The sequence below is a fragment of the Lepus europaeus genome, chromosome 6 (assembly GCF_033115175.1).
Source record: "Lepus europaeus isolate LE1 chromosome 6, mLepTim1.pri, whole genome shotgun sequence".
In the NCBI taxonomy this organism is placed as follows: Eukaryota; Metazoa; Chordata; class Mammalia; order Lagomorpha; family Leporidae; genus Lepus; species Lepus europaeus.
In genome coordinates, this window is record NC_084832.1 from 64929986 (window position 1) to 64957984 (window position 27999).

The 27999-nt window shown below is 48.0% G+C and overlaps 1 protein-coding gene across 1 annotated transcript in view; it reads right to left on the reverse strand.

Moving 5' to 3' along the window:
- Nucleotides 1–5808: 5808 nt before the first annotated feature.
- C6H13orf42 (chromosome 6 C13orf42 homolog) overlaps nt 5809–27999 on the reverse strand; it is a 36603-nt gene continuing 14412 nt past the window's right edge. The window contains exons 2-4 of the mRNA XM_062195344.1: nt 14533–14680; nt 6819–7059; nt 5809–5983 (exon numbers count right to left, since the gene is read on the reverse strand). Coding sequence (XP_062051328.1) covers nt 5809–5983; nt 6819–7059; nt 14533–14680 — 564 coding nt within the window. The remainder of the gene's footprint in view (nt 5984–6818; nt 7060–14532; nt 14681–27999) is intronic.

Consider the following 27999-nt stretch of genomic DNA (forward strand, 5'->3'; position numbering starts at 1 on the left):
GACAGGCAGAGTGGACAGTGAGAGAGAGAGACAGAGAGAAAGGTCTTCTTTTTGCCGTTGGTTCACTCTCCAATGGCCTCCACGGCTGGCGCACTGCGGCTGGCGAACCGCGCTGATCCGATGGCAGGAGCCAGGTGCTTCTCCTGGTCTCCCATGGGGTGCAGGGCCCAAGCACTTGGGCCATCCTCCACTGCACTCCCAGGCCACAGCAGAGAGCTGGCCTGGAAGAGGGGCAACCGGGACAGAATCCGGTGCCCTGACCAGGACTAGAACCCGGTGTGCCGGCACCACAAGGCAGAGGATTAGCCTGTTGAGCCACGGCGCCGGCCTGCATCTTCTACTGCTTTCCCAGACCATAGCAGAGAGCTGGATCAGAAGAGGAGCAGCCGGGTCCTTAACCAGCACCCATATTGGGATGCCGGTGCTTCAGCCCAGGGCGTTAACCTGCTGCACCACAGCGCTGGCCCCTCCTTTACATTTTGATGGCTCATATTCTCCTACAGATCTCAGCTCATGGTCAGTTCACTCAGGCATGCAACCTGTCAATCACTCCATCAACCATAGTTTCCGGTGTGGTTCTAGGCACAGAGGACAGAACAGAGGGTGGACAGGATGGACTAAGCCACCTTCATGGAGCTCTCAGCCCACGGGGCCATAGATGTGTGCATGCCTATTCGTGTGTGTGCATGCATGTCAGATTGTGCGATCGTGTGTCAGACCAAGGCACACCCAACGGAGAGCAGTGGGATGGCCGGCTAAGACACAGCAGCCAGGAAAGGCCTCTCTGTGACCACTGAGCACTGAGGACAACGAAGCCATGACTGTGTTCACCCCACATCCTCCCCAAGCCACCTGCCCTGCCTAGCTCAGACTCCCCTGTGACAAGCTTCCAGCGACACCAGGCCCTCCGGCACAGCACTCACTTCCAGCTCACGTGCATTGGTGTAGTCCCCTGGCTAATACCAATCTCGCCCACTGGACTGAACGGCCCACGAGAGCCCAGGGCAAGGGTGCACCACACGCTCAATACTCTTCGTCGGCTGACAAAGGAAGGGGCAAGCAAGCAGACAATCCCTCCAAGACATGTCTGGCTGGCTCCGGCGCCCTCCACAGCCTGTAGCTCCATCAAAACAGCTGTCTGCGTTGATGCACGAAGAGGCTCCGCCCAAGCCGTGCACTAGCTCCCCCACTCCCACTCCCACCCCCACCCCGCACACTGCTGGCCAGCTGCCCAGACCCAGGCTGTTGGATGAGGGACTTGGGGGTGCCAGGCACCTGGCGTTGATCAGCGGGACTAGAATAGTGAAGGCACAGAGCCTCTGGGGATACAGGTTAACCGCAGGGGACTGTGGGCAGGAACGGTCCAGGAGCTGGACTGGCCCCGTCTGCGTGAACACCACGCTCTGAAGAAAAGAGGAGTCCAAGATGGTGGAGCGGCCCTGGAGGAAGGAGATGGGCAGGGAGCAGCCGGGGGCTGGAGAGTCTCTCTCTTCCTGAGGATATGGGTGGCTTGGATCAGCTAACCCCCACAGCGCTTGGGGTGACAGCCTCTAGCTCCCGTCCCTCTCTCCTACTGCTTCTTTCGAGGGTTCTGCTCCATGCCTCCGCTCTCCAGCCCTACACTGGATAACGGCTCCATTCTTCATTCCCATCTGATCAGGGTCCTCTCCTCTTTGGACTTCTCCCCACCCAGCTGATCTGAGTTTCCATGGCTGCTCTCCAGAACCCCTTGCCCTGCAGCCAGGGGCGCCCCTTGCTGTCCTACCCTTCCTGCGCCTGATGGGATGTCTCCCTTGGCATGCTGTCCCCCGCATCAGCATCTATGCTAACATCTCATCCATCTGTCAAGGCCCCACCTCAGCTGTGAAGTTAAGACCTCAGACCACCTAGACTCACTCCCTTCAAAGAACTCCTGCAGACAGAGACACACCACGAAGCAGATGCCGTGTTTTATCTGTGTTCACCCTGGCTGCTGGAGGGCAGAAAGCATGTCCCACGGTTTTCCCTGGCACAAAGCAGTTGCTTAATACAGACCTGTTGGGCTGTTGGAGGGGAAACCTCACTCTAGAGCAGCCATGATGTTTATCTAGAACTAGATCCTGGTCTTCAACTTTCCAGGGTAGAATGGCCATGTCTTCCTACATGGGAGTTTTGTATCATTCAAAAGTCCTTCTGAAACGGGAACCTGTCAGACAAGAGAGAATTGCACCCTCACAAAATTGCAAGGTAGCTGCTAGAACCAGTGGAATTCAGAGGTGCTGGAGTTGTGGCGCATGGGTGAAGGGGGCACTTGCTTCACCCGCATCCCATATGGGCACCAGTTCCAGTCCTGGCTGCTCCACTTCCCATCCAGCTCCCTGCCAATGTGCCTGAAAAGTAACAGAAGATGATCCAAGTCCTTGGATCTTGGATGGAACTCTAAGCTCCTGGCTTTGGCCTGCATGAGCCGCATTAGGGAGTGAACCAGCAGATGGAAAAATCTGTCACTCTTTCAAATAACTCTTTAAAAACAAACAAAAGAATCTGGAAACGATATTGATGTCAGACCTAGCCATAAATACTGGCCTGTAATAATCAAGCTTAGAAGGGAATTCACCTCGGCTAGTAAGAAGGAATAGAACATCTGTTGGTACTATGCGTGGTTGCTGAGTAACGGTCTCCCTTCCGAATTCTTCACTCCCTTGCAGTTCCTAGAAGCTTTCAATGTTCCCTTACATGGCAAAAGGGATTTTACAGATGTGGTCAAGTTAAGAAATCTGGAGGCAGGGGGCTTACCTGCGATCACCCAGTGGGCTGAAGTGATTGCAAAGATCTTTATAAGAAGGGAGGCAGGAGGGCTGAGTGTGCAGCCGGAAATGTGACCACGGAAGCAAGAGGCTGGAGCCATCCAGGCCAGGGAATGCAGGCAGCTCCCAGGACTGGGAGGAGGCAAACAAGTGAGTTCTCTCCTAAAGCCCCCAGAATGCACAGGCCCTGCCCCCTTGCTGACTTATCCCCGAAAGACTGCTTTACGGAGAATTCGGGTTGTTTGAAATCTGTGCAGTGTGGTCATGTACTGCAGCAGCTGCAGGGAACGAATCCACTACGAGGAGGTGATCTGTGACGAGGGGAACAGTCTCCCATTAGAACCTCTCCAGGCTGGCGCCGCGGCTCACTTGGCTAATCCTCCGCCTGCGGCGCCGGCACACTGGGTTTTAGTCCCGGTCCAGGCGCCAGATTCTTTCCCGGTCGCTCCTCTTCCAGTCCAGCTCTCTGCTGTGGCCCAGGAGTGCAATGGAGGATGGCCCAAGTCCTTGGGCCCTGCACCCGCATGGGAGACCAGGAGAAGCACCTGGTTCCTGGCCTCGGATCAACACGGTGCACCGGCCGCAGCGCGCCGGCCGCAGCAGCCATTGGAGGGTGAACCAATGGAAAAAGGAAGACCTTTCTCTCTGTCTCTCTCCCTCACTATCCACTCTGCCTGTCAAAAAAAAAAAAAAAAAAAAAAAAAAAGAAAGAAAGAAAGAAAAGAAAAGAAAAAAAGAACCACTCCAGCTCTGGGTTACAGCAGCTGCTCTGGGTTACAGCAGGGGCACTGACAGCTCTGTCCTGGCAGCCATGTTCTCAGTTGCATAGCAACCAGGCAAAGGACTGGGTACACACGGCGCAAATTAAACTGACAGCCTCCTACATCTTCCTGCATGGAGGAGAAGATGCTTTGTGAAAGGAGCTGGAAGCCAGTGGCCTAAGAATAAGCTAGATGACAGGGACTCACATCCTCTTTTTTAGAAGAATGTATTGTCTATGGATAGGTAGATTTTCATGTATACAGACTACAAGAGTCCTGGGGAAGCGAGGGCTGCTACCTTCACACCCCAATGACCAGCTGATTCTGCTGGGTGTGCGGTCAGTTCCAAGGGGCAAGAATCAGATCAGCTGGGTTTTGGGGCTCAGTAGCTTTTATTGTTTCAGAGTTGATTTACTCAAACCCCAGCAGACACCATCTCAAGATCCCAGATCCTGGGCTTTTTCATCAACTTTACAACCCCCAAGACAAGCCCTCCCTCCATTTCCCCATCCCAGGATTCTTTGGGCAGCCAGTCTGAAGACTTATTAAAGACAGAAACCATACAAAACATGAAGCAAAATAGAAAAGCAGAGCTCTGTGCCTATAATCAATGAACGCTTAAAAAAAAAAAAATCAGGACTCCAACTATCTTCTGGGTTCTGTTTATTTTTTTCTTACCTGTAAAGGTCAAGTGGACATAGCATGTTCACTCCATACTGTCAGTACAAACTGGAGTCTGAGAAGAGGCAGAGAAGAAACCTTTATCCCGAGTTCCTCCCAGCAGTGAACTTTCCAACATGGAGCTTCGCTCAAGGCTATGCCTGGGGAGCGGAGAGGCCCCCACCCAGAAGCTGCCGTGCACCGATGTGCTTTATTAAACAGATCTCTCAAACACTTCTTCTCAGTCAAGCATCAAGCAACAAAATGAGAGGAACCTCCCAAACATTGACATTGGCACTCCAAAAATAACAGATTTAAAACGTTTCCAGTGCGTTTTCATCCGGAAAACATGTTGCTATGAAATTTCTAAGAATGCGCATAGAATCACTAGTTGTCGTTGCTGTTTTCTCTTAGGAATTACAAACACTTAGATTCAGACATAAATAAACGATTCTTTCTGGAAGACTGGACAGTAAGTGCCGGATCACACGAGCCTGGTGGAAGGACAGCTTTATTCGGTTCTCAGTGTGACTTTAGCTTGGAGCAGCCTTGGCTGCATGTGGATGTTTGGTTTCTCCTGGGCTGTGTCCCGCCTCCTCCCGCCTGGCACACACACACTAAGGGGCCTGCAGTCCCCAGCTGACTGCTGTACAAGAAAACGCCAGAAAGAAAGAGGTGAGAGTGGACAAAATGCAGTGCATTTTCTAAACCAGGGCCTCTCAAATTTGAGTGGGCAGAGCTCTATGCAAAAAGCATGTTAGAAATGCAAAGACTATGTTTAAGATGCAGTTCTGGTTCAGACAGCTCTTGCAAGACAGATATCCTTTCTAGACCAACAGAACCCAGTGGCGCTGACAACACTCGTGACTGGGGAAGAGGCAGCACACAGCTGCTCACCACCAGCCGCGTGGGTGCGCATGCAGACTCTAGGTGAGGATTAGGAAGAAACGGAGCCACTCCCCTGCCCTCCCAGCCAGTTCCCTGAGGGCAATGGGGCTGTTTGGGGGCCTGGGGGCCGAAGGGGTGTGCCACACCCCTCCCTCACCCCACTTCCAGGACACCGGCTCCATCTTCAGCCTAATCCAGAAGAAGTTTCTGGAAAACTTTGAAAAGTGTTACAGTAAAAGTAGCCACATCCTCTCCTGCATTCAGTACCTACCCAGAGTGGGTACCCTGAGCCCCATGGAGAGAGGAGCCACTCTTTGGAAACTTTGGATCCCTGGGTGCGTTCAAGTTCATTTCTGGTGTGGGGCAGAATGTGAGCAGCCACTTGGACAGACACGTGGAGCGTGAGGGGCAGGCGGCAGTGGGGGGTGGGGGACAAGGTCAGGGGAGCGAGCATCAGCTCCTCCGGCCCTGGGATGCTGGCCAGGCTGTGAATCCTGCTCATCTGCCCCCCTGCACAGGGCAGCCTGGGCTCCCAGAGTGTCCTTAGGCTGTCTACCATGCAGCTGCAGGTCTGTTTGGCACTAATGGGGCACCCACAGCAAGGGGTTTGACTGTGGTCCAATCCCTACTGTCCACGGGCTGCTGGGAGAGCTGACCCCCCACACACACACCCGGGGACTCTGGCTGTGACAGGTCAAGAGGTCCAGAGGCAGTCAGGGTACTGTCCGCTCCCAGAGTCTTTCTCGAAGCAGCCACTGTCCCCTGGGGTTTTCTGTCTCCTGGTAGTCATTTCCCGGCGATGCCGTGGGCTCCAGGGCAAACAGCTCTGCGTCCCACTCCATGTCTTCTCCCGAGAGATTGAACAGGATCCGTCTGGAGCTCCCCAGGCTGGAAGGGAGGAAGGCAGCACAGGGTTTCAGTTCATCTTGGCTGGCCACAGAGGAGAAGGAGACTTGGCTTAGCAGCATTCCAGAAGAGACCATGGGCTTTCTGCCCTGGTCCTGGGCCTTGTGGAGGGCCAGGCAAGGTCATTGTGGGGCTATAGGTGGGCAGCAGGTAGACCTCAGCCTGGTACTCAAGGGCATGCATGATGGAGGCTGGGTAGTGGCTTTAACGTGTCTACTCTAGGGTCTATTGTTATAGGAACAAAATGCTATAGCAGGATGAGTCCAGAGGGGCCCATCTGCTGGACAGGCCAGGCCCTGGCAGCATGGCCTGCCTCCACCTCACCAGGAGAGAACTCACTGCTCTGCATGAGTAAGTGACTGGCACTGGGGGTTACTGACGGTGCCGAGTCTCGGAAGGGGAGGGTCTGGAGGGAGAGAGGCCATAGCAGGTGGAGGCGAGATGGCCCAAGGAGGGCTAGCAGCAGCCAACACTTCTCAGATACTTCGGTTACTTTGCTGTTGGAACCTTCTTGGTGCGTTGCTCCAAACCTTGATCAGAAATCTGCAGCACGCAATGTGACATTGGCACTGGGTGGGGCTGGGGGTAGAGAAAGCAGACGGCAAGAGAGCCAGGTGGGCCAGACAGGGAGAGAGATGCAGAGCTGCAGCGAGTCCACGGCAGTGAACCAGACTACAGCACAGACTGGCAGTAATTAGAAAAAAGAGAGAAGGATTTGTGGCACGCAGGATGGGGGCTCCATGCACCGCCGGGACCACCCCAGGAGTCTGGAGAGCACAAGGACATCCCGCCTTTGCTATTTAGCCCAAGCACTTACTCTTTGGTGCAGGCCTTGGGCTTAAACTTCAAGGTGCTGAATGCCCCTTCCACAGCCTTGGGCAAGTAAATAGGGTGCCTCTCCAGTCTCCTCTGAGTGCCGATGGCCCTACGCTCAGCACTCCTGCGCCGCTGACCGTCCGTGCAGTACCCGGCACGCACAGCTACGTCCTCAGAGTGCCTGCGGGGCGCACGCAGGATCCAGTTGGAATGCAAGCTGTGCTCCCGGGAGCTGGTGGCCACTGCAAGAGAGAAGCAGGTGACCTGGATGGGAGCACGCGCCATGGGGAGGAGCATTGGCAAAGGAGACGGTGGGTTAGACTGAGAACTCGCAGCAGGTGGGGAGAGACGACCAGGTTCCTAACTCTTAGCAAGTCTTGGATGGCCAAGCAAAGGATATTTGCTAACTGCAGAGATACTACGGAACATTATGTCAATGAAAAGTGGGGACATGGATCTATAGTTACTGGCATGAAAAGATGCTCAGGACATGTTGTAAATTGGTAGGTGAAAAGAGACATCTTTATTTAAAAGAATAAAAATAAAATGTGTGTGTGTGTGTGTGTGTTGAAAAGATTTCTGTCTCTGCTATGCTGGTGCTGTGGCTCACTAGGCTAATCCTCCGCCTTGCAGCGCCGGCACACCAGGTTCTAGTCCCAGTCGGGGCGCCGGATTCTGTCCCGGTTGCCCCTCTTCCAGGCCAGCTCTCTGCTGTGGCCAGGGAGTGCAGTGGAGGATGGCCCAAGTGCTTGGGCCCTGCACCCGCATGGGAGACCAGGAGAAGCACCTGGCTCCTGCCATCGGATCAGTGCGGTGCACCGGCCGCAGCGCGCCAACCGCGGCGGCCATTGGAGGGTGAACCAACGGCAAAAGGAAGACCTTTGTCTCTGTCTCTCTCTCTCACTGTCCACTCTGCCTGTCAAAAAAAAAAAAAAAAAAAAAAAAAAAAAAAAGATTTCTGAAAGGACACACACCCAAGGGTTAACAGTGATGCTTATCTCGGGAGGCAGCACCATGGGTCCTAGTTTTTACTTTCTTCTTTTTACTTTGATGTGACTTATAATGAACATATATGAGGGATCTTCAAAAAGTTCATGGAAAATGTATATCACAAAATAGCCAGGCATGGAGTTCAAAAATTGTTGGCACCAAAACAGACTTCTCCTTGAATTCCGTGAGCTTTCTGAAGTACTTTCATATTACTGTTGCGATCAGAGGGAAATGGCCATTCCACGACATTTCACCAAAAATTCCTTACTGCGCAAGTGTTCCCCCTACAGTTAAGACACTCACTGGCTAAGGGAGCCGTGTCCTACACTGGAGTGCCCGCGTTTGATTCCTGACTTCAGTTCCTGCCAGTGTAGACCCTTGGAGGCAGCAGGCTCAAGTATTTGGGTCCTCATCACCCAGCTAGGAGACTTGGATTGAGGTCCCAGCTCCCAGCTTTGACTCTGCCTGCTCCACACATGTACAAATCCACTGCAGGCATTTGGGGAGTGAACCAGTGCATGAGCTCGCTGTGTGTGTGTGTGTGTGTGTGTTCCTCTCAAATAAAAAGCATTTTAAAAAAGCATGACTGTGAAAATGACACTTGTGTCCTCAGTGGATCTGGTCATCCTTTACCAATATCCTGGATGTCCCAGGCCCGACTCCCAGGGAGAGGGCTGCAGGGGCTGTGTGCCGTGGGGGACAGAGTAGTAGTTATGAGGGAGAATGACTGTGAGATTGCACAGAACCCAATTTGGGGACCCAGATCTCCCAGTTACACATCTGTTGAGGCCAGATTAACAAGAATACAGTATAAGCACACTGATACCAGCAGCTGTTATTTCAGTGGCCAGGAGCTAATAACCTCCTGAATAAAGTCATCATTAAATGGCACCCTAGGGGACAAGTTGAAGATGAAAGAAGTGAATGACTGAATGTAGAAATTTAAGCATGGGCTCAACTCATGAACAGGTCTGAATTCTTTGCTCTCCCGCAGGACAGAACCAGTGCATGCCTTGGTAAGAAGCGATGCACGGCTTGGTCCTCAGGCTCCTTCCTCTGAAGGGATTAGGCTGGGCCTGGGCAGGCACCTGGACCTCACTTATTCTTCAGACCACCCACTGCCTAGCTCAGGGAGGGTCAGAAGCAGGGTTTTCAAATTCAATTTGTCTTATCCCTTACTCTTTTTAAAATGGCAATGGTGTGCACACAACATAAAAATTATCCTCTTAACCATTTATTAAGTGTGCAGGTTGGTAGTGCCAAGAGGCGTCACACTGGGGTGCACACAATCTCCAGAACGTTTCCACCTTGCAAAACTGGAAGTCCGTTTTAACGCTGTAGACAACACTCGCCACCCATTCCCTTTCTTGATTCACTTCTCTATTGCCTTCCCTCATAGTCTTAGAAAGTCCCACCCTGCCTCTGCTGTAGTCAGCGCACTGCAGGGAAAGAGCTTTTGTTCAAACGCGGCCCAGCTGTTGGAGCTGCAGAGGCGGCAGCAGGCATAACTCAAGCAAGGGTTCCCCAAAGGGACGGAGCCCAGAGGCCAATTTCTGGGTGGCAGGAACAGGTGCTTCCTTGAGCCAGTGAGGCGGTAGGAGAATAAGCAGACAGCTAGCCACGGGAGGAGCCCAGATGGCCCCAAAAGTCCCAAGGACTTCCCATGTCTGTGACCCAGAAAAGGCCATCGCGCCCTCAGCCATGTCACCACCTTAGCTGGCATTAGCACTACGGGTGCTGTCGCAACCCACCTCCAAGAGCATCTCCCCCTCCCAGGATTTAACCCCCTCAGCTTCCACCTGCTCCACTGTCAGCACTGTCAACGCAGTGACGAGACTTCCCGATTCTCGTGCCTCTCCTATCAGCATGCTGCCTCCCCCCGGAACCTGGCACAGTCCAGCTGGGGCCACTCCTACTCAAGCCTCTTGTCATCCAGATGTAGACAGGCTTTGCCCCTGTGGGAAGTAACCCAGCATGAGCAGGAAAGCACAGCCCTCTTCCAGGGCTGAGTGCCAGAGGCCTTGAGGAGCCACAGTAACACTGACTCCAGCACCCCTGAGGCGCAGGTCTTCCTCAGTACCCATGTCATCAGGAAGAGTCAGACATTCAGAGAAAGCCTCAAGAGTTAGCCATCGGACCCTCTCTCCCATGAGCCAGTGTTAGGGTATATAGTGAGGGACAGAGCTCGGAGGATGAGGGGCTCCAGCATGGGAAGCATCAGTCTAAGCAACGGCTCACATGGTAGCAGTGGCTGTCACCAGCACCTTGAGACCCAGGGCCAACCTGAAAAGCATCCCAACGTGGCTAAGAAAACCCAGGGAGATTCAGCTGTGGGAAGCCAGGACATTGGTGCCTAGTACGTCCCTGCAGGAGAGGGCCTGGCCCTTGCCCCCAGTGCTAACAGGAGGGACCCTGGAAACGGGACTGCTCTCAACACCAGAGGAAGGGGAGCCCTCTCCTCCCCATCCCTGTGTGTTCCTGTCTGAGACCTGAAGGGGCCCCGGAACCAGGCAGTTCCCATCACATGCCTGGAGCCCTGGCTGACCTTGGCTGTCACAGGCAGGACTGCTGGTGACTTCCCACTGCTGCGGGAGTGGATGGTGAGCCTGGTGCCCAGTGTTTCACCTGGCTTCTAGCATGTCAGAGAGGACATTCTGGTCTCTCACCAGTTTCTGGTGATGCCAGGATGTCTGACACCATTGCTTGGCAGAGACTCACACTGTTCTTTGGTCATAGTTAGTAGCTCTGCAGACCAGCCCTTTAGCCATGATATTAATGGAATCAGAGTCAACCCCTGGCCTTAGAAACCTCTCTGTCAGGGCTGGTACTGTGGCATAGCAGATAAAGCTGCCGCGTGCAGTGCCGGCATCCCATATGAGTGCTGGTTTGAGTCCTGGCTGCTCCACTTCTGATCCAGCTCTCTGCTATGGCCTGGGAAAGCAGTAGAAAATGACCCAAGTCCTTGGGCCCCTGCACCCACGTGGGCGATCCAGAAGAAGCTCCTGGCTTCAGATTGGCGCAGCTCCAGCCATTGTGGCCGTGTGGGGAGTGAACCAGTGGATGGAAGACCTCTCTCTCTCTCTCTCTCTCTCGCTCTCGCTCTCTGTGTGTGTGTGCTCTACCTCACTGTAACTCTGCCTTTCAAATAAATGAAAATAAATCTTTACAAAGAAACCTCCCTGTCGAGGTTGAATGTAAAGCGAACCCTTGGGTTTGAGACCGAGACATTTCTGGGTGAAGCCACCTGTGCCACCCGTCAAGATCCTCTTTAAAAAGGCCACCAGTCTCCCCCAGTGACACCAATCTCCATCAAAACCTAAGGCCACGTGGGGCTTCAATGCATAATTGAAAAATTGCCTGCTCATGAGATTTAGGTCCCACGCCACTCCCCCTGCAGTGCTCCTGTTCTGCCAGCAAAACCCACTGAAGAATCTGCCTTAGCTGGAGATCTTAGGGCCACAAATGAGGTTGTTGTTTCCCTTCATTCCACTGTTGCAGACGCTTCTACCACCCTCGCTCAGATGCTTGCTCTGACCACAGGCTTGGCACTAGGCCTTCCTAACCTAGAAATGCCCTTCGCCCTTTCTGTGGCTGTTCTCAGGGTACCGACCCAGAAACTAGGGAGCTTTCCCGACCTCTGGCCCATTTTTCTAAATAACTGGATTCTGTCACTGCTGGTAGAAGCAGCTTCTAGGCTTACTCTCGGGCAACCTATGGAGGTCCAAACACCTCAAGGGGTCCTAGAGACAAAAGGTCGCCAATGGCTGATGGGAGGATGTCTTTGCAAACATCAACTACTCCTCCTAGACTCCCTGGAAGTTACCTTAAAGGCCTCCCAAATCCTAAATCCAGCAACCCTCCTACCAGCTCTAGAGGGTAATTAATTGGTTCCCTCTTGCGCTGTAGTAGAACAGGTTTACGCGGCAGATCAGATTGAAAGGATGCCACCCTTGGAAACCCCGAGAAAGGCCAGATTGCTTTTGGTAATGGTTTTACCATAGAAGGTATCAGGAGGCCGGCACCACAGCTGACTAGGCTAATCCTCCGCCTGTGGTGCTAGCACCCCAGGTTCTAGTCCCATTTGGGGCACCGGATTCTGTCCCGGTTGCTCCTCTTCCAGTCCAGCTCTCTGCTGTGGCCCAGGAAGGTAGTGGAGGATGGCCCAAGTGCTTGGGCCCTGCACCTGAATGGGAGACCAGGAGGAAGCACCTGGCTCCTGGCTTCAGATCCGTGCAGAGCACTGGCCATAGCAGCCATTTGGGGGGGTGAACCAACGGAAGGAAGACCTTTCTCTCTCTCACTGTCTAATTCTGCCTGTCAAAAAAAAAGGTATCAGGAGAGCTGGATACTCAACCACGAGCTTCCAACAGGTATTCAAGGCTCAACTCTTGCCCCCTAAGCTTTCAGTATAAAAGGCTGAATTAGTTGCTTTAATCCAAGCTTCTTTTTTGGCAAAGGAAAAAGGTTCACTGTTTATACTGACACCCAACAGGCTTTCATGGTTTTACACGGCCATGTAGCACGTGGAAAGGCAGGGGACTACTGGCTGCCAAAGACTCCTCCATACAACATGGTCAGGGATTCTACTTCTCTTGCAAGTCCTCCAGGAACCCTGCAAGGCTGCTCTAGCACATTGCCAGGGACACCAAAGATGGGTCTCAGACATCATCAAAGGAAGCAATTTTGCTGATAGGGTGGCAAAAGGGGCAGCATTGCTGCCCCAGGTGGATGTCTGCAACCGGACACCACACCGTCCTACCAGGGAGCAGTCATGGGCCAAAACCCGTGATTTCGGTTAGATTGTGGAGGACAGTGCACTGCCAGATTTTGTGGTCCCAGGCCTGTCAATGGAGAATCTTCAGGGGATGGAAACTAGGACAGGCCTTCTAGGGAAAATTGCCTTCATTTCAAGTACCACCATCTAGACCAGCAAGCAATGCCCCCCTCCCCGAATTAGGACCCATTAACAGTGACTGCACCCAATTCCTTTCAGGCATCTTTCTCACCTATCACAGGTCTCTACCAACCACTCTTGCACTCCTCTGGCCACACGTGGCTCCTTAGAAGCCCCAAAGGGTTTCTTCTGACATCACCAACCCCCTTCTCTGAATTGGCTCTTGCTTACCCATGTAAAGACAATGCCTGCTTAATGGGCAATTGCACTCTGGGGTACCTTGCCCCAGAAGTCACCCTTCTCAGTGATACAAATACTCCTTGAGTAAAAGGGCTCTAGATCGTTTATTAGCTGAACAAGGAGGGATTTGTGCAGTTATTAAGTCATCCTATTGCACTTGGTTAACAACTCAAGGTCAAGTTGAAATAAATATTCAAGCCATTTTCAAGGAGACTGAATGGCTACACAAGTGTAATACAGGCCTGCAGGGATTAATCCAGTCTTTTCCAGACTGGTTTCCAAACCTTCCCTGGGTACTGCCACTGTTGGGTCCACTGTCATTCTCTTTCTCTTCTTCAGTCCCATCTTTTTAACACATTTGTTACATTTGTCTCTCCCAGGCTTCTGTAGGTCCTCACTCTGCCTGGCCGGGCACCACCAATGAATGGCTCTATGAGTAGTCTGCTGGTGACACACATTTGCCCCGGGGACAGTGTGACCACACTTCCTAGGTCTTCTATCCTTTCCTCAAATCCAACCCTTCCACATAAGCGACTCTTGAACGGACAGACAACAAGGAAATCTGGACCCCAGGGACAGGGAGGGTCTACATCCCTTCTCAGCCTGAATAAGTTATCCCTGATAAGAATTAAGGGTCCAGATTTCTTGAGGGGAAATGTGAGAGTAGGCAGACAGCTACATAGGAGAGCAGCCCAGACATCCTGGGAGGTCCCAAAGACTTTCACTAACACAACACTCAAAAACAAGGTTGGCAAATGTCCCCGAAAAGGCAGTCATATTGTCAGCCATACTGTCACCTTGAATACCAAGAACATTGGGGGCCGGCGCTGTGGCGCTGCGGGTTAACACCCTGACCTGAAGCACTAGCATCCCATATGGGCACCGGTTCTAGTCCCAGCTGCTCCTCTTCTGATCCAGTGCTCTGCTATGGCCTGGGATAGCAGTAGAAGATGGCCCAGGTCCTTGGGCCCCTGCACCAACGTAGGAGACCCGGAAGAAGCTGCTGGCTCCTGGCTTCAGATCGGCACAGCTCCGGCCGATGAGGCCATCTGAGGAGTGAACCAGCGGATGGAAGACCTCTCTCTCTCTCTCTCTCTCTCTCTACCTCTCTCTGTAACTATGCCTTTCAAATAAATAAAATATTTTTTTAAAAAAAAGAACATTGTCATTGGGGTCAAGATCCACCTCCAAAATGGCCAGGACAGATCCAAAAGGACCTTACTAGGAAAGAAAATAGGTGGCACTCCCATTCCAGGAAACCCAGCCTTGACCCTAGAACGCTCCTCCTTATCTCGTGAATATTCCCACCCCATCATTACAGGATGGAAATGAAAGAGAAACTTCTCCAGACCCCCTGGGCAGATGCTCTCCACCCCGTGAGCCTGCCTGTTCTCCCTCTCTGAAGGGTGTACTTCTGCTTATAACAAACTTGGCTGGCCCAATTCGACCTTGACACATCTAGAAATTCTTTTCCTGTAGCTGCATCAAGAACCTGGACACACTTTCTGCTAACAGTGGGATTCCTGAAGTCCACTCGCAGCCCACCGCCTTCAGCCACGTGTTCACGACGTCTCACCATCGAAGCACTCACCATCGAAGTCCACATCTTCATTTGGGGGTTCAGCCTCCGCAGCCCGGGGCCGTCTCTCTGTATCCAGCTCTGCAATGATGGAGTCAAAGAAGGCAATGGCCTCCGCCACATCGGCACTGAACTGTGAGTATTTCTTTGACGGTGCTTTCTGCGAGAGGGGCGAGAGAGCAGGGAGGGTGGTTAGTCAGCCTCTGTGCACCAAGATGCTGAACGGGATGAAGTGTTGCTAAAACTCAATGCAAATGGAGCTGGCTGGAAATGTGTGTGGCTTCAAAGGTGCATTGGACTAAATGTCCTGAGGAAGGAGCGTAGAGTCTCCAGAGCCACAATTGTCAGCCAATGGATTTTTAATGATCCCCGAAAGAGGCAGGGTGCAAGGACAATTTTTTTTTTGTTTCCTGTTTCCTGCTTTTAAACACCCAATTAGGAGATTTTCCAATTCCTTAGGGAGGTGATGAGCTGCTCACAGCAGGGAAAAGAGGGACAAGATCTGTTGAAGATGCTCTGTTGGGGGTTGCCAATTTCTAAAGTGGCCAAATTTGGGCTCAGGACACGGAATAACTCGGAGAGAAGTGAATATCACAATACAGGGTTTTTAAGGAATCTAGAACTGATCCTAGACGGCTGAGTAGAGAGGCCCCGAGCTCAGCTCTGCCACAGAGAAGAATGAGAGCCACAAAGGACGGGCCACGTTTCCAGGAGACTGACGGGGAGAACTCTAGTCAAGAAGCCACTAATCTTTATACTAAATGGATCTTCTGTAAATAAAGAGAATTGAAAATGAATCTTGATGCAAATGGAAGGGGAGAGGGAGCGGGAGAGGGGAGGGTTGTGGGTGGGAGGGAAGTTATGGGAGGGGGAAGCCATTGTAATCCATAAGCTGTACACTGGAAATTTATATTCATTAAATAAAAGTTTAAAAAAAAAAAAAAAGAAGAAGCCACTGGAACTGTGAACAGTTCAGAGACTCCACAAGCCAGCAGAGAAAGCGAAACAAAGCACGCCGCAGCTCCTACCCCAGCTCCCCGGCCAAGGGGATATCATGTTGCTGGGAAAAGGAAAGCAGAGAATTCCATCACCCTCCCCATTGCTGTGGACCAGCAGCCCTAACTACAGGGAAATCTTGCAGCCCTCCATGGCTTTAAATCCAGTCTAGAAAGCTGACTGGGGTCTGAGCAAGTATTCTGCTCAAAAGAAAAAAAAAAGGAACCTACATTGCCTCCTTCCACATCCAAAAGTCCAGACCTAAGCTGCTATGGCACAGCCACTGATAAATTCCATTCTGTCTTAGGGGGCAGCAAGCAGCCCTGTTGGTATCAGAAGATCACCGATCCAGAGCCAGGGCACCTGACTGGGCGGAGAGCAGGTCCCTTTGCATCCTGCAGCTGTGCTGGGCACAAACTCGGAGGCCAGGCTCACAAGCTCCCCTCTGATTCCTGGTGCTCAGTGCCAGCAGCAGCCAACATACACGCACAGACGACCAGAACCGAGGGAGTCCCCTCCTGCACGTCTTAGTACAGGGTGCTGAGTGGCCAGGACTCAAAACCCAGCATCATCCTTGCATGCCCCGTGGGAGTGGGGACAGTCTCTCCTGTGTTCTGCAGGTGTGGCACTGTGGCTATGGGTGCTGCAATCCCTGAAGTAACTTGTACTCACTGGTGAGACCTCAAGGCTGACTATGCACTCTTCCACTTAAGGTGCACAACCTGCAGCATAAATGGCACTCTACCTCTGAGACCCGGGCAAGGGTCCCACTGCACTCTGCACTCCGGGACTGTGCATGTCGGTTCTGTAAGTCCCAGGGACAGCTCTGCTCCTGCGTAGGGCCAGGGAAGGCCCTATTTACATTCCTCTGCTCCAGATCTGTACCTGCTAGTAACAATACTGTGTTATCATCACATGGGCCCTGAGTAAGTTATCCTCCAGGTCCTGCAGCTCTGGGGCTGTCAGTGTTGGAGCTATATTCCATTGAGTCACCTCAGTTCACCCCCAAAGGACCTGGGTAAGGACCCCATGGCACCCTACCGCTCTGGGCCCACGACCGTTTGTTCTGTACGTCCTGGGGGCCTGAGGGAGGCCCATCTGCATCTCACTGACCCAGGCTTGCACAGGCTGCTGCATGATCCCCAGCATAACCTGGAATCAACCTGTGGGATGTGGGTCAGATGCCCTCTGAGTCCTGAAGCTCTGGGCCTGGGGCTGCTGGGGCTGTGATGTAGGGTTTTTCAAATGGGGAGACAGGACACGGGAGCGTCCACTCTTTTTTTTTTTTTATTAAACTTTTATTTAATGAATATACATTTCCAAAGTATAGCTTATGGGTTACAATGGCTTCCCCCTCCCAAAACTTCCCTCCCACCCACAACCCTCCCCTTTCCTGCTCCCTCTCCCCTTCCAATCACATCATGATTCATTTTCAATTCTCTTTATATACAGAAGATCAGTTTAGTATATATTAGGTAAAGATTTCAACAGTTTACCCCCATATAACAACACAAAGTGAAAAAAAAATACTGTTGGAGTACTAGTTATAGCATTAAATAAGAGTGTACAGCACATTAAAGACAGAGATCCTACATAATATATTTTTTTAAAAAAATTAATTAATTTTCTATGCCATTTCCAATTTGACACCAAGTTTTTTTTTCATTTCCAATTATCTTTATATACAGAAGATCGATTCAGTATATAATTAGTAAAGATCTCATCACTTTGAACCCACGCAGAAACACAAAGTGTAAAAATACTGTTTCAGTACTAGTTATAGCATCACTGCACATTAGACAACACATTAAGGACAGATCCCACATGGGATGTAAGCACACAGTGACTCCTGTTGCTGACTTAACAATTTGGGGAGCGTCCATTCTAAGAGCATGCCACTGATAGCTATGTGCTCCCACTTTTATTTAAAGGGTACCAGCAAGTCTACAAGCCAGCAGGCACGTAGGCAAAGTTATACATCAACTTAAGGATTTGGGAAAAGGAATTTGGTCTGGTGGTCTAACATAGGGATTAGAACTGTGTTGTAAATCTTCAGACAGGCCCATTTAGATGCTCCTGCAAATTTATAAATTCCCCCAAAATATTCCAGGTACCAATTCATGTCCATTAGCCCCCTGCTGCTCCCACTGCCACATTGCTTTAGGGTAGGTGTGCCCACCACCCCCCTCCCCAGCCTGTTTTGGTGTGAGCAGAAACTGAAGCCATGCCTCTGATTTCAGGGGGGTGTTCCCCCAAGAGGCAGTTGTGTAGCATCTCTACACTATAGTCCACAGTCACCTGAGTTGCCCCTCATGGGACCCGGGGAGGACCCTATCTGCATTCCATTGCGCAAGACCCATGCCTACCAGGGTACAATCTCCCACATAAACCATTTGTGAAATATGGGACCTGGGTATGGCCTCCACTGTGTCCTGCAGCTCTGGGACTGGGGCTGTTGGCTCCAAGTCCCTAGAACAACTGCACTTGTCCTGTAGACCTGGGGACAACTCAGTATTCATGGCACGGCTGCAGGCCCATGGTGAACAATCTCCAGCATACACTGCTGTTCCTGTGGGACCTAGACAAGGTGCCCTTCTTGCCAGGCAGATTTGGGACTGTGACTATTGGTCCTCTTTTCCTCAGAGTCACTGGAACTCACCCCGAGGGGCCTAGGAAAGAAGATATTTGCATTCTGCTTGTCCAGGTCTACACCTGCCAGTGTGCAGTTTCCAGCATAACCTGAATTCACCCCGTGGGTTCAGGGCCAGGTCGTCTTCACAGCTCCCAGTGCTAGGACTAGGACTTTCAGTGCTGTTATCCCCAGCTTCACCCACACACACCCAGCAGAACCTGAAGAAATTGCATACACTTTGTACAGTTCCAGAGCCATAGCTATTAGTGCTATAAGCCCCATCACTGTTTGTACAGTTCCCAAGCCCATCATGAGGCTTATAGCACGAATAGCTGAGACTGGCAGGACAAGAGGAAAAATCCCAGTGTGTCCTACTAAACCAAGATGTGGCTACAGTCATCAAAACTCCTCGGCTGATTGACACCCAACTCTCTGGGTAGCAAAGACACCGCCTTTGGAAACCCACATACACTTCAAAGTCATACTATTTCCACGGAGTGCTGGAGACTAGACAACTGTGGCACTCACAGACAATGCTGAGATGGTTTTCAGTTAAAGGAATCATTCAGAAGTTATATTTCTGAGCTCACCTAGAACCAAAGCCAAAGCAACTACTCAACTGACACTTCATATTCCTTCTAATCAAAAAAAAATTTTTTTTTCCTGACAAAACCTACTCCATAGAGAAGAAGGAGCTATTACATTAGATGTGCAGACATCTGTGTAAGGAAATAGGACATACAAAGCAGCATGGAAGAATGAGACTTCCAAAAAATCACAATAGTTCTCCAGAAATAGATCTTCAGTCGAAGATAACCTGTGAAATGCCTGAAAAAGAACTCAAAATAATGCTCCCAAGGAAATTCAATGAGATGCATGGAATAGAGACAGACCATCCAAAGACGTGACAGAAGCAATGCAGGAAATGAACAAGAGATTCATCAAAAAGAAATCATTCAAAAACTCAATCATAAATTTTGGAATAGAAAATCTCAATCAATGAAATAAATACAACTGAGAGCTCCAACAACAGAACAGACCAAGCAGAAAGAATTTATCATCTTGAAGACAAGACTTTTGAAATAACCCAGTCAGTCAAAAGTAAAGAGAAAAATCATTAAAAAGAATGAAGGGGCTGGTGCTGTGGTGCAGCGGGTTAAAGCCCTGGCCTGAAGCTTCGGCATCCCACATGGGTGCCGGTTTGAAATCCGGCTGCTCCACTTCTGATCCAGCTCTCTGCTATGGCCTGGGAAAGCAGTAGCAGATGGCCTGAGTCCTTAGGCCCCTGCACCCACGTGGGAGACCCAGACGAAGCTCCTGGCTCCTGGCTTTGGATCGGCACAGCTCTGGCTGTTGCAGCCAATTGGAGAGTGAACCAGCAGATGGAAGACCTCTCTCTCTCTCTCTCTCTCTCTCTCTTTCTCTCTCTGCCTTTCCACTCTCTGTGTAACTCTGACTTTCAAATAAATCAATAAATCTTTTTTTTTTAAAAAAGAGAATGACTAGTTATAGCATCACTGCACATTAGACAACACATTAAGGACAGATCTCACATGGGATGTAAGCACACAGTGACTCCTGTTGCTGACTTAACAATTTGACACTCCTGTTCATGGCGTCAATAATCTCCCTAGGCTCTAGTCATGAGTTGCCAGGGCTATGGAAGCCTTTAGAGTTCACCAACTTCAATCTTATTCCGATAGGGTCATAGTCAAAGTGGAAGTTCTTTCCTCCCTTCAGAGAAAGGTACCTCCTTCTTTGATGGCTCTGTTCTTTCCACTGGGATCTCACTCGCAGAGATCTTTCATTTAGGTCTTCTTCTTTTTTTTTTTCTTTTCCATGGTATCTTGGCTTTCCATGCCTACAATACTCTCATGGGCTCTTCAGCCAGATCCGAATGCCTTAAGGGCTGATTAAACACAAAGTGTAAATATACTGTTTCAGTACTAGTTATAGCATCACTGCACATTAGACAACACATAACAGGAGCCACTGTGTGCTTACATCCCATGTGGGATCTGTCCTTAATGTGTTGTCTAATGTGCAGTGATGCTATAACTAGTACTGAAACAGTATTTTTACACTTTGTGTTTCTGCGTGGGTACAAACTGATGTGATCTTTACTAATTATATACTGAATCGATCTTCTGTATATAAAGATAATTGGAAATGAAAAAAAAACCTGGTGTTAAATTGGAAATGGCATAGAAAATTAATTAATTTTTTAAAAAAAATATTATGTAGGATCTCTGTCTTTAATGTGCTGTACACTGTTATTTAATGCTATAACTAGTACTCCAACAGTATTTTTTTTTCACTTTGTGTTGCTATATGGGGGTAAACTGTTGAAATCATTACTTAACATATACTAAACTGATCTTCTGTATGTAAAGAGAATTGAAAATGAATCATGATGTGATTGGAAGGGGAGAGGGAGCGGAAAGGGGAGGGTTGTGGGTGGGAGGGAAGTTTTGGGAGGGGGAAGCCATTGTAACCCATAAGCTGTACTTTGGAAATTTATATTCATTAAATAAAAGTTTAATAAACCCAAAAAAAAGAGAATGAAGAAATCCTATTTGGGATATTATTTAGTGAACAAATGCTGATTATAGGGATACCTGAAAGAGAAAAAAAGGAAAAACGCATCAAGAAACTATTAAATGCAATAGTAGCAAAAAAATTCCCAAGTACTGAATACGATACAGATATCTAGATACAAGAAGTTCCAAAACCCCAGCCATATTCTGTTAAAGAAGACCTTTTGGGGCATTGCATTGTGGGGCATAAAAGAGATAGCTGGAGTCCCAGATGCTCTGCTTCTGATCCAGCTCCATGTTAATGTACCTGGGAAAGCAGTGGAGGATGGCCCAAGTACTTGGACTGCTGCCATCCACACAGGAGAGATATGGATGGAGTTCTAGACTACTGGCTTTGGCCTGGTCCAGCCTCAGCTGTTGCAGCCATTTGGGGAGTGAATCAGAAAAACACAAGATTGGTTTCTCTCCTTCTCTTTCTCCCTCTCCCTCTCCTTCTCTCTCTTTCCCCCTCTCCTCCTCTCTCACTCTTTCTTATTTTTTTTTAAGATTTATTTATTTATTTGAAAGGCACAGTTACAGAGAGGCAGAGGAAGAGAGAGAGAGGTCTTCCATCTGATGGTTCACACCCCAATTGGCTGCAACTGCTGGAGCTGTGCCAATCCAAAGCCAGGAGCTTCTTCCAGGTCTCCCATGCGGGTGCAGGAGCCCAAGGACTTAGGCCATCTTCTACTGCTTTCCCAGGCTGGATCAGAAGTGGAGCAGCTGGGTCTCGAACCAGCATCCATATAGGATGCTGGCGCTTCAGTCCAGGGTATTAACCCACTGCGCCACAGCACCGGCCCCACTATAACTTTCAAATAAATAAAATAAATCTTAAGAAAAGACTTTCTCTAGGGTATATTATAATCAAATTGCCAAAAGTTAAGGACAAGCAGAGAATCCTAAAGGCATGAGAGAAGAACATCAAGTTACATATAATGGAAAATCCATTGGACTGACAGAGACTTATCAGCAACAACCTACAAGTCAGAAGAGATTGGGGTGATACATGTAAGATTCTGGAAAGAAAAAACCAAACTTCCAACCAAGAATATTATATCCAGTGGAGCTATCTTTCAAAGTGAAGGAGAAATAAAGTATTTCCCAGACAAGCAGAAACTAAGCGAATTTATCACCACTAGACTAGCCTTACACGGAATTGTGAAGAAAGTCTTAGCTTAGAAGTAACCATCATGGAAACAGTATCAAATTCACTAACAGAGCAGGTACACAAAAGAGCAAAAGAAGAGAATCCAAACTTACAGTGACAGAAAGCTACCAACACATAAAGATAAATCATGAGAGACAGACAGACACACAGACTATAAAAACAACCAGTGTAAATACTGAAAGCACTTCCCCCTCAGAACTGGAACACGGCAGGATGTCCACTGCCACCCTTCTGATCCAATGTAGCACTGAAAGTGTTAATGAGGGCAACTAGGGAAGAGAAAGAAATAAAGAGCATTGACATGGGAAAGGAGGATGTCAAATTATTGAGGTTGCAGATGACACGATGTTGTACATGGAAAAACCCAAACACTCCACCATAAAGCTGTTAGAACTGATAAACCAATTCAGTAAAGTTACAAGATACAATCGACATACAGAAAATAGCGGACATTTGATACACTAATAATAATCTTGCTGAAAAGGAAATCGAAAGAGAAATCTCATTCACAGTAGCTTCAAAATTTAAATATTTAGAAATTTAACCAAAGTGAAAAATCTCTCCAATGAAAATTATGCAACACTGATGCAAAAAATCAAGGATACACACACAAAAGTAAAGCTATTCCTTGCTCATGGATTGGAAGAATTAATATTATCAAAACACTCATGCTGTCAAAGCTACCTATAGATTCAATACAATCCCTATCAAAAATGTTTCTTTACCAAATTAGAAAAGTAAATCCTAAAATTCAAATGGAATCACCAAAGGCCCAGAATAGCCAAAGTAAAACTGAAGGGGGAAAAAGTCAAGCCAGAGGCAATACAATACCTGATTTCAAAGTTATAGGAACTAAAATAGCACGGTATCAGGGCCGGTGCTGCGGCACAGGAGGTAAAGCTGCCATCTGCAAGTGCCAGAATCCCTTATAGGTGCTGGCTCATGTCCCTGATGCTCTTCTGATCCAGCTCTCTGATAATGCACCTGGGAAAGCACGGGAGGATGGCCCAAGTGCTTGGTCCCCTGCGCCCATGTGGGAGACCCAGAAGAAGCTACTAGCTCCTGGCTTCGGTCTGGCCTAGCCCTGGCCTCTTCTCCCTCTCTGTAGCTTCATCTTTGAAAGACAGACGTTACAGAGAGGCAGAGGCAGAGAGAGAGAGAGAGAGAGGTCTCCCATCCTCTGGTTCACTCCCCAGATGGCCGCAATGGCCAGAGCTATGCCGAACTGAAGCCAGGAGCCAGGAGCTTCTTCCAGGTCTCCCATATGGGTGCAGAGGCCCAAGGACTTGGACCATCCTCTACTGCTTTCCCAGGCCATAGCAGAGAGCTGGATCGGAAATGGAGCAGCTGGGACTAGAAGCAGAACCCATATGGGACACCAGCACTGTAGGCAATGACTTTACCCGCTATGCCACAGCACCGGGCCCAATAAATCTTTTTAAAGAAATACAAAAGAAAAAAGAAGATAGCATGGTGTTGGCAAAAAGAAAAGAAAAGACATGTAGATCGATGGAAAAGAATAGAGAACCCAGGAATTAATCCATGTACATACGACTGATTTTTTAAAAAGATTTATTTATTTATTTGAAAGGTAGAATTACAGACAGTGAGAGAGATACAAAGAGAGAGAGGCCTTCCATCTGTTGGTTCACTCTTCCAATGGCCACAAGAGCCAGAGCTGGGCTGATCCAAAGCCAGGAGCTAGGAGCTTCTTCCTGGTCTCCCCTGTAGGTGCAGGGGCCTAAGCATTCAGGCCATCTTCTACTGCTTTCCCAGGTCAAAGCAGAGAACTGGATCAGAAAGGGAGCAGCTGGGACAGAAATCAGTGCCGATATGGGATGCCATTGCCACAGGCAGCAGCTTTACCCACTATGCTACAGCACCGGTCCCAGTCAACTGATTTTTGAGAAAGGTGCCCAGAACACACACTGAAGACAATCTCTTCAATAAATGGTGCTGGTAAAACTGGATATACATTTGCAGAAGAATGAAATTAGATCCCTACTGCTTATCATATACAAAAATCAACTCAAGATGTATCAAAGACCTAAATGTAAGATCTGAAACTATGAAACTGACACAAGAAAACGTAGGGGCTGCACTTCAATACATTGGTGTAGGCAATGACTTTTGGACAAGACCCCAAAAGCACAGACGACAAAAGCAAAACTAGACCAATGGGATTAAACAGAGGTCAGAAGCTTCTGCATAGCAAAGGAAACAATGAATAGAGCTGAGACAGCCAACAGAATGGGAGAAAATATTTGTGAGCTACTTATCCAAGAAAAGATTAATATCCAGAATATATCATAAACTCAAAAATTTAATAGCAAACAACCAGTCTACTTAAGAAAAGGGCAAAGGACCTGAATAGATAATTCTCAAAAGAAGAAATACAAATGACCAAAAAACATGAAAAAGTGCTCAATATCACTAGCCATCAGTGGAATACAAAGTGTTCCTAGTTAGAGGATAAGTGACCTGGTCCCCTTACCCATAATGGTAGCTTTGCCATCTCCCTGTTTTCCCAATAAGCAGACTGCCTGTTTCACCATCAAATTACTGTTCACATTCATATTTCCCTAAATTCTTCACTCTAATCATGATTTTTTTTAAAAAATCGCCAATTCTTTTATAGAACGTATTCAAGTTCTGAATCATGTGTCTTGATAAATCTTATCCACAATAGTGCATATTAAATTTCCAGATTTTCTTTATTTAAAGCAATCTAGGAATAAAAGGCACTTGTGAAGAAGTTTGAACACAAAATCCTACTGGATATTTGCGATGTTTAAAAGAATTTTCACCTTGCGGCGCCGGCACACCGGGTTCTAGTCCCGGTCGGGGCACCGATCCTGTCCCGGTTGCCCCTCTTCCAGGCCAGCTCTCTGCTGTGGCCAGGGAGTGCAGTGGAGGATGGCCCAAGTGCTTGGGCCCTGCACCCCATGGGAGACCAGGAGAAGCACCTGGCTCCTGCCATCGGATCAGCGCGGTGCGCCGGCCGCAGCGCGCTACCGCGGCGGCCATTGGAGGGTGAACCAACGGCAAAAGGAAGACCTTTCTCTCTGTCTCTCTCTCACTGTCCACTCTGCCTGTCAAAAAAAAAAAAAAAAAAAGAATTTTCATATTTGCCTTATCCAAAACTCATTGTTTTTTAGCAACTCTTTCCAAAACATACAACTTGGTTTACATAGAATAAATTTTTTTTCACAATCACATTTTATCATTTATCATATTTCACTATATTACATTATCATAAATTGTAATATTATGGTAAGTCCAAATAACATAAACCAGTTAGGGAACAAACTTAATTTTCATAAGCATATAATGCAGCTTTTTCATAGCTAAGATGTACATAGGCATATCCTAGTTTTTAAAAATGTTTGATTAGAAAAATGTTTAAATACAAAAATCACCAAAACTGAATGATGAATCCCATAAACTCATCACCAACTTCACCACCAACCATGCCATTCTCTATTTTTTCTTCCATCTTATCCTAAAAAAAAAAAAATACCTTTACTCAAAATTATTTCAAAATGTATCTCCAATTAAGTTTTCAGAATTATTAGCCACAATATTGTCATCATAATCAATAAAATGGATAACTTTTTTTTTTCAAGATTCATTTTAGGGTTTTTTTTTTTTTTTTCAGGCAGAGTGGATAGTGAGAGAGAGAGACGGGTCTTCCTTTTTGCTGTTGGTTCACCCTCCAATGGCCGCCGCGGCCGGCGCATCGCGCGGATCCGAAGCCAGGAGCCAGGTGCTTCTCCTGGTCTCCCATGTGGGTGCAGGGCCCAAGGACTTGGGCCATCCTCCACTGCCTTCTCGGGCCAGCAGAGAGCTGGCCTGGAAGAGAGGCAACCAGGATAGAATCCGGCGCCCCAACCGGGACTAGAACCCGGTGTACCCGCACCGCAAGGTGGAGGATTAGCCTGTTAAGCCACGGCGCCGGCCTCATTTTAGGTTTTTGAAAGGCAGAGTTACAGATAGATAGAGAAAGAAAGAGCGAGCGAGAGAGAGTGAGTGAGAGACAGAGAGAAAGAGAGGTCTTCCATCAGCTGGTTCATTCCCCAAATGGCCGCAATAGCTGGGGCTGGGCCAGACTGAACCCAGGAGCCAGAAGCTTTTTCCAGGTCTCCCATGCGGGTGCAGGGGCCCAGGCACTTGGGCCGTTTTCTGCCCATTAGCAAGGAGCTGGATTAGAAGTGGAACAGCCAGGACTCGAAGCAGTGCCCCTATAGGATGCTGGCATCGCAAATGGCAGCTTTACCAGCTATACCATAATGCAGGCCCTTTGATAATTTCTTAATATCAGCAAGTACCCAGCCTGCTTTCTTTTTCCCTAACTCAAAAATGTCTTGTGTAAGTTCTTGTCTTGTCTGTTCAAATAAGCATTCAAACACAGTCTACATTTTGTTGCCATGTATTTGAGTCTCTTTTAATGTTCTATTCTGGCCATTCAATGGTTGAAGAATCTGAGGTTGTTCTAGTGATCTTCCACATCCTGGGTTTGGCTGAGTGCTTCTTGATGTTTGCTCATGTGGCTTTCTACCCCATAAATGGTAATGATCTAGAGTAGGGCTGTCCCAGAGGACTTCCTATGATGACTGAAATGTCCCACATCTGTATTGTCCAATATGATAGCCATCAGCCACCTGAAAAGTGATTTATTACAGTTACTAAGTGATTGTTTAATTCTTCATTTTAAACTTAAATGACCATAAGTGACCAGTGGCTATTGAATTGTAAACTCAAGGTCCAGATACTTGATTAGATTCGGGTTTAATTATTTAATTTGTGGTGATGTGTATCACACGTCAGGAGCCATATGATATGCATTTTCCTACATTTAAAGTGATGGTAAAAGTGGGGGTTTAGGTAATGTTGGTTTCATGCATCTCTTATCAACCCACCATCCATATTATAACAGCTGCAGCATTGTGGAGATCTATTATTATACTGCTATTGCAAAACGATGCTTCTCTAATTCTATACTCTTGGCATTTCTTAGCTTTGCTTCTGGTGTGAAGGACTTTCTCTTATCACCTGCACAGTCTGTTAGTGAATGGCAGAATAAATGCTGGATCCTTCCACTATTTATCATTCTTAAAATGATAGAATGTCCTAGAAAGTTCCCAAGATGATCAATGAGGTTCATTTGTTTGTTTTTGGAATAATTACCAATTCATGAAGTTTTAAAATACTTGATCCCTTTTAATCAGTTGTAATTTTCCTTTTTGAAGCTCAAATTATCCCTCCTCCCCCCCCTTTTTTTTTTTGGACAGCAAGAACCCTTTTAAAGCTGGATCCTGGGTACCTTTGACATAACATGGCATCACTGAGAGCTTCAAAGTTTTCAGCCGGAACAACACAGTCCACGCTCATCTTGTCCATTTCCTACTCCAAATCTGGATCCCATTATTTCCCCCGAGGAGCCTTGGTTTTTAGTGGACAATTATATTTAGACACAATAATACATAAGAGAGATCTTAAAAATTTCATGGAAAATACGCATTATAAGAAAACTATGCATAAATTTCAAAAATGGTTTTCATCAAAATAAAGACTTTAATTACATTTTTTCATGAACTTGTTGAAGTGCCCTTGTATGATGTTAGTGGTTTTATTGTTGCAAGGTTGTCATTGTTTACAGCACTTTTCAGTGGAAATAACTTGGAAATATTAATTTTTTAGAAAGAAAAAGTATTGAGTTCACATGGATATTTGAAATTCAAGCTTTGAAAGTGTATTCACAATCTCTCTGTCCCATTCTTTGTATTAATCTTATGATACATTTTATTTTTAATTATGCTATAAGCATACATTACTACTTTTTTTCCTTTAGAAGATCAATTATATTTTAGATAAATTAAAATATAAAATTAAAAGTAAGTAAAACCCACCAATTTTATAGCTTTTACTTTGTTTCTTTGTGTGGATATATGTTTCTACCTGGACCACATTTTTTTCTACTGAAAAGCATCCTTTAATATTTATTATAATACAGATCTTTTGGAGATGGATATTCTTAATCATTGTTTCCTCGTATATTTTTCCTGCCCTCTTGTCTCTTTCTTCTTCTCTGGAACTTACATTTC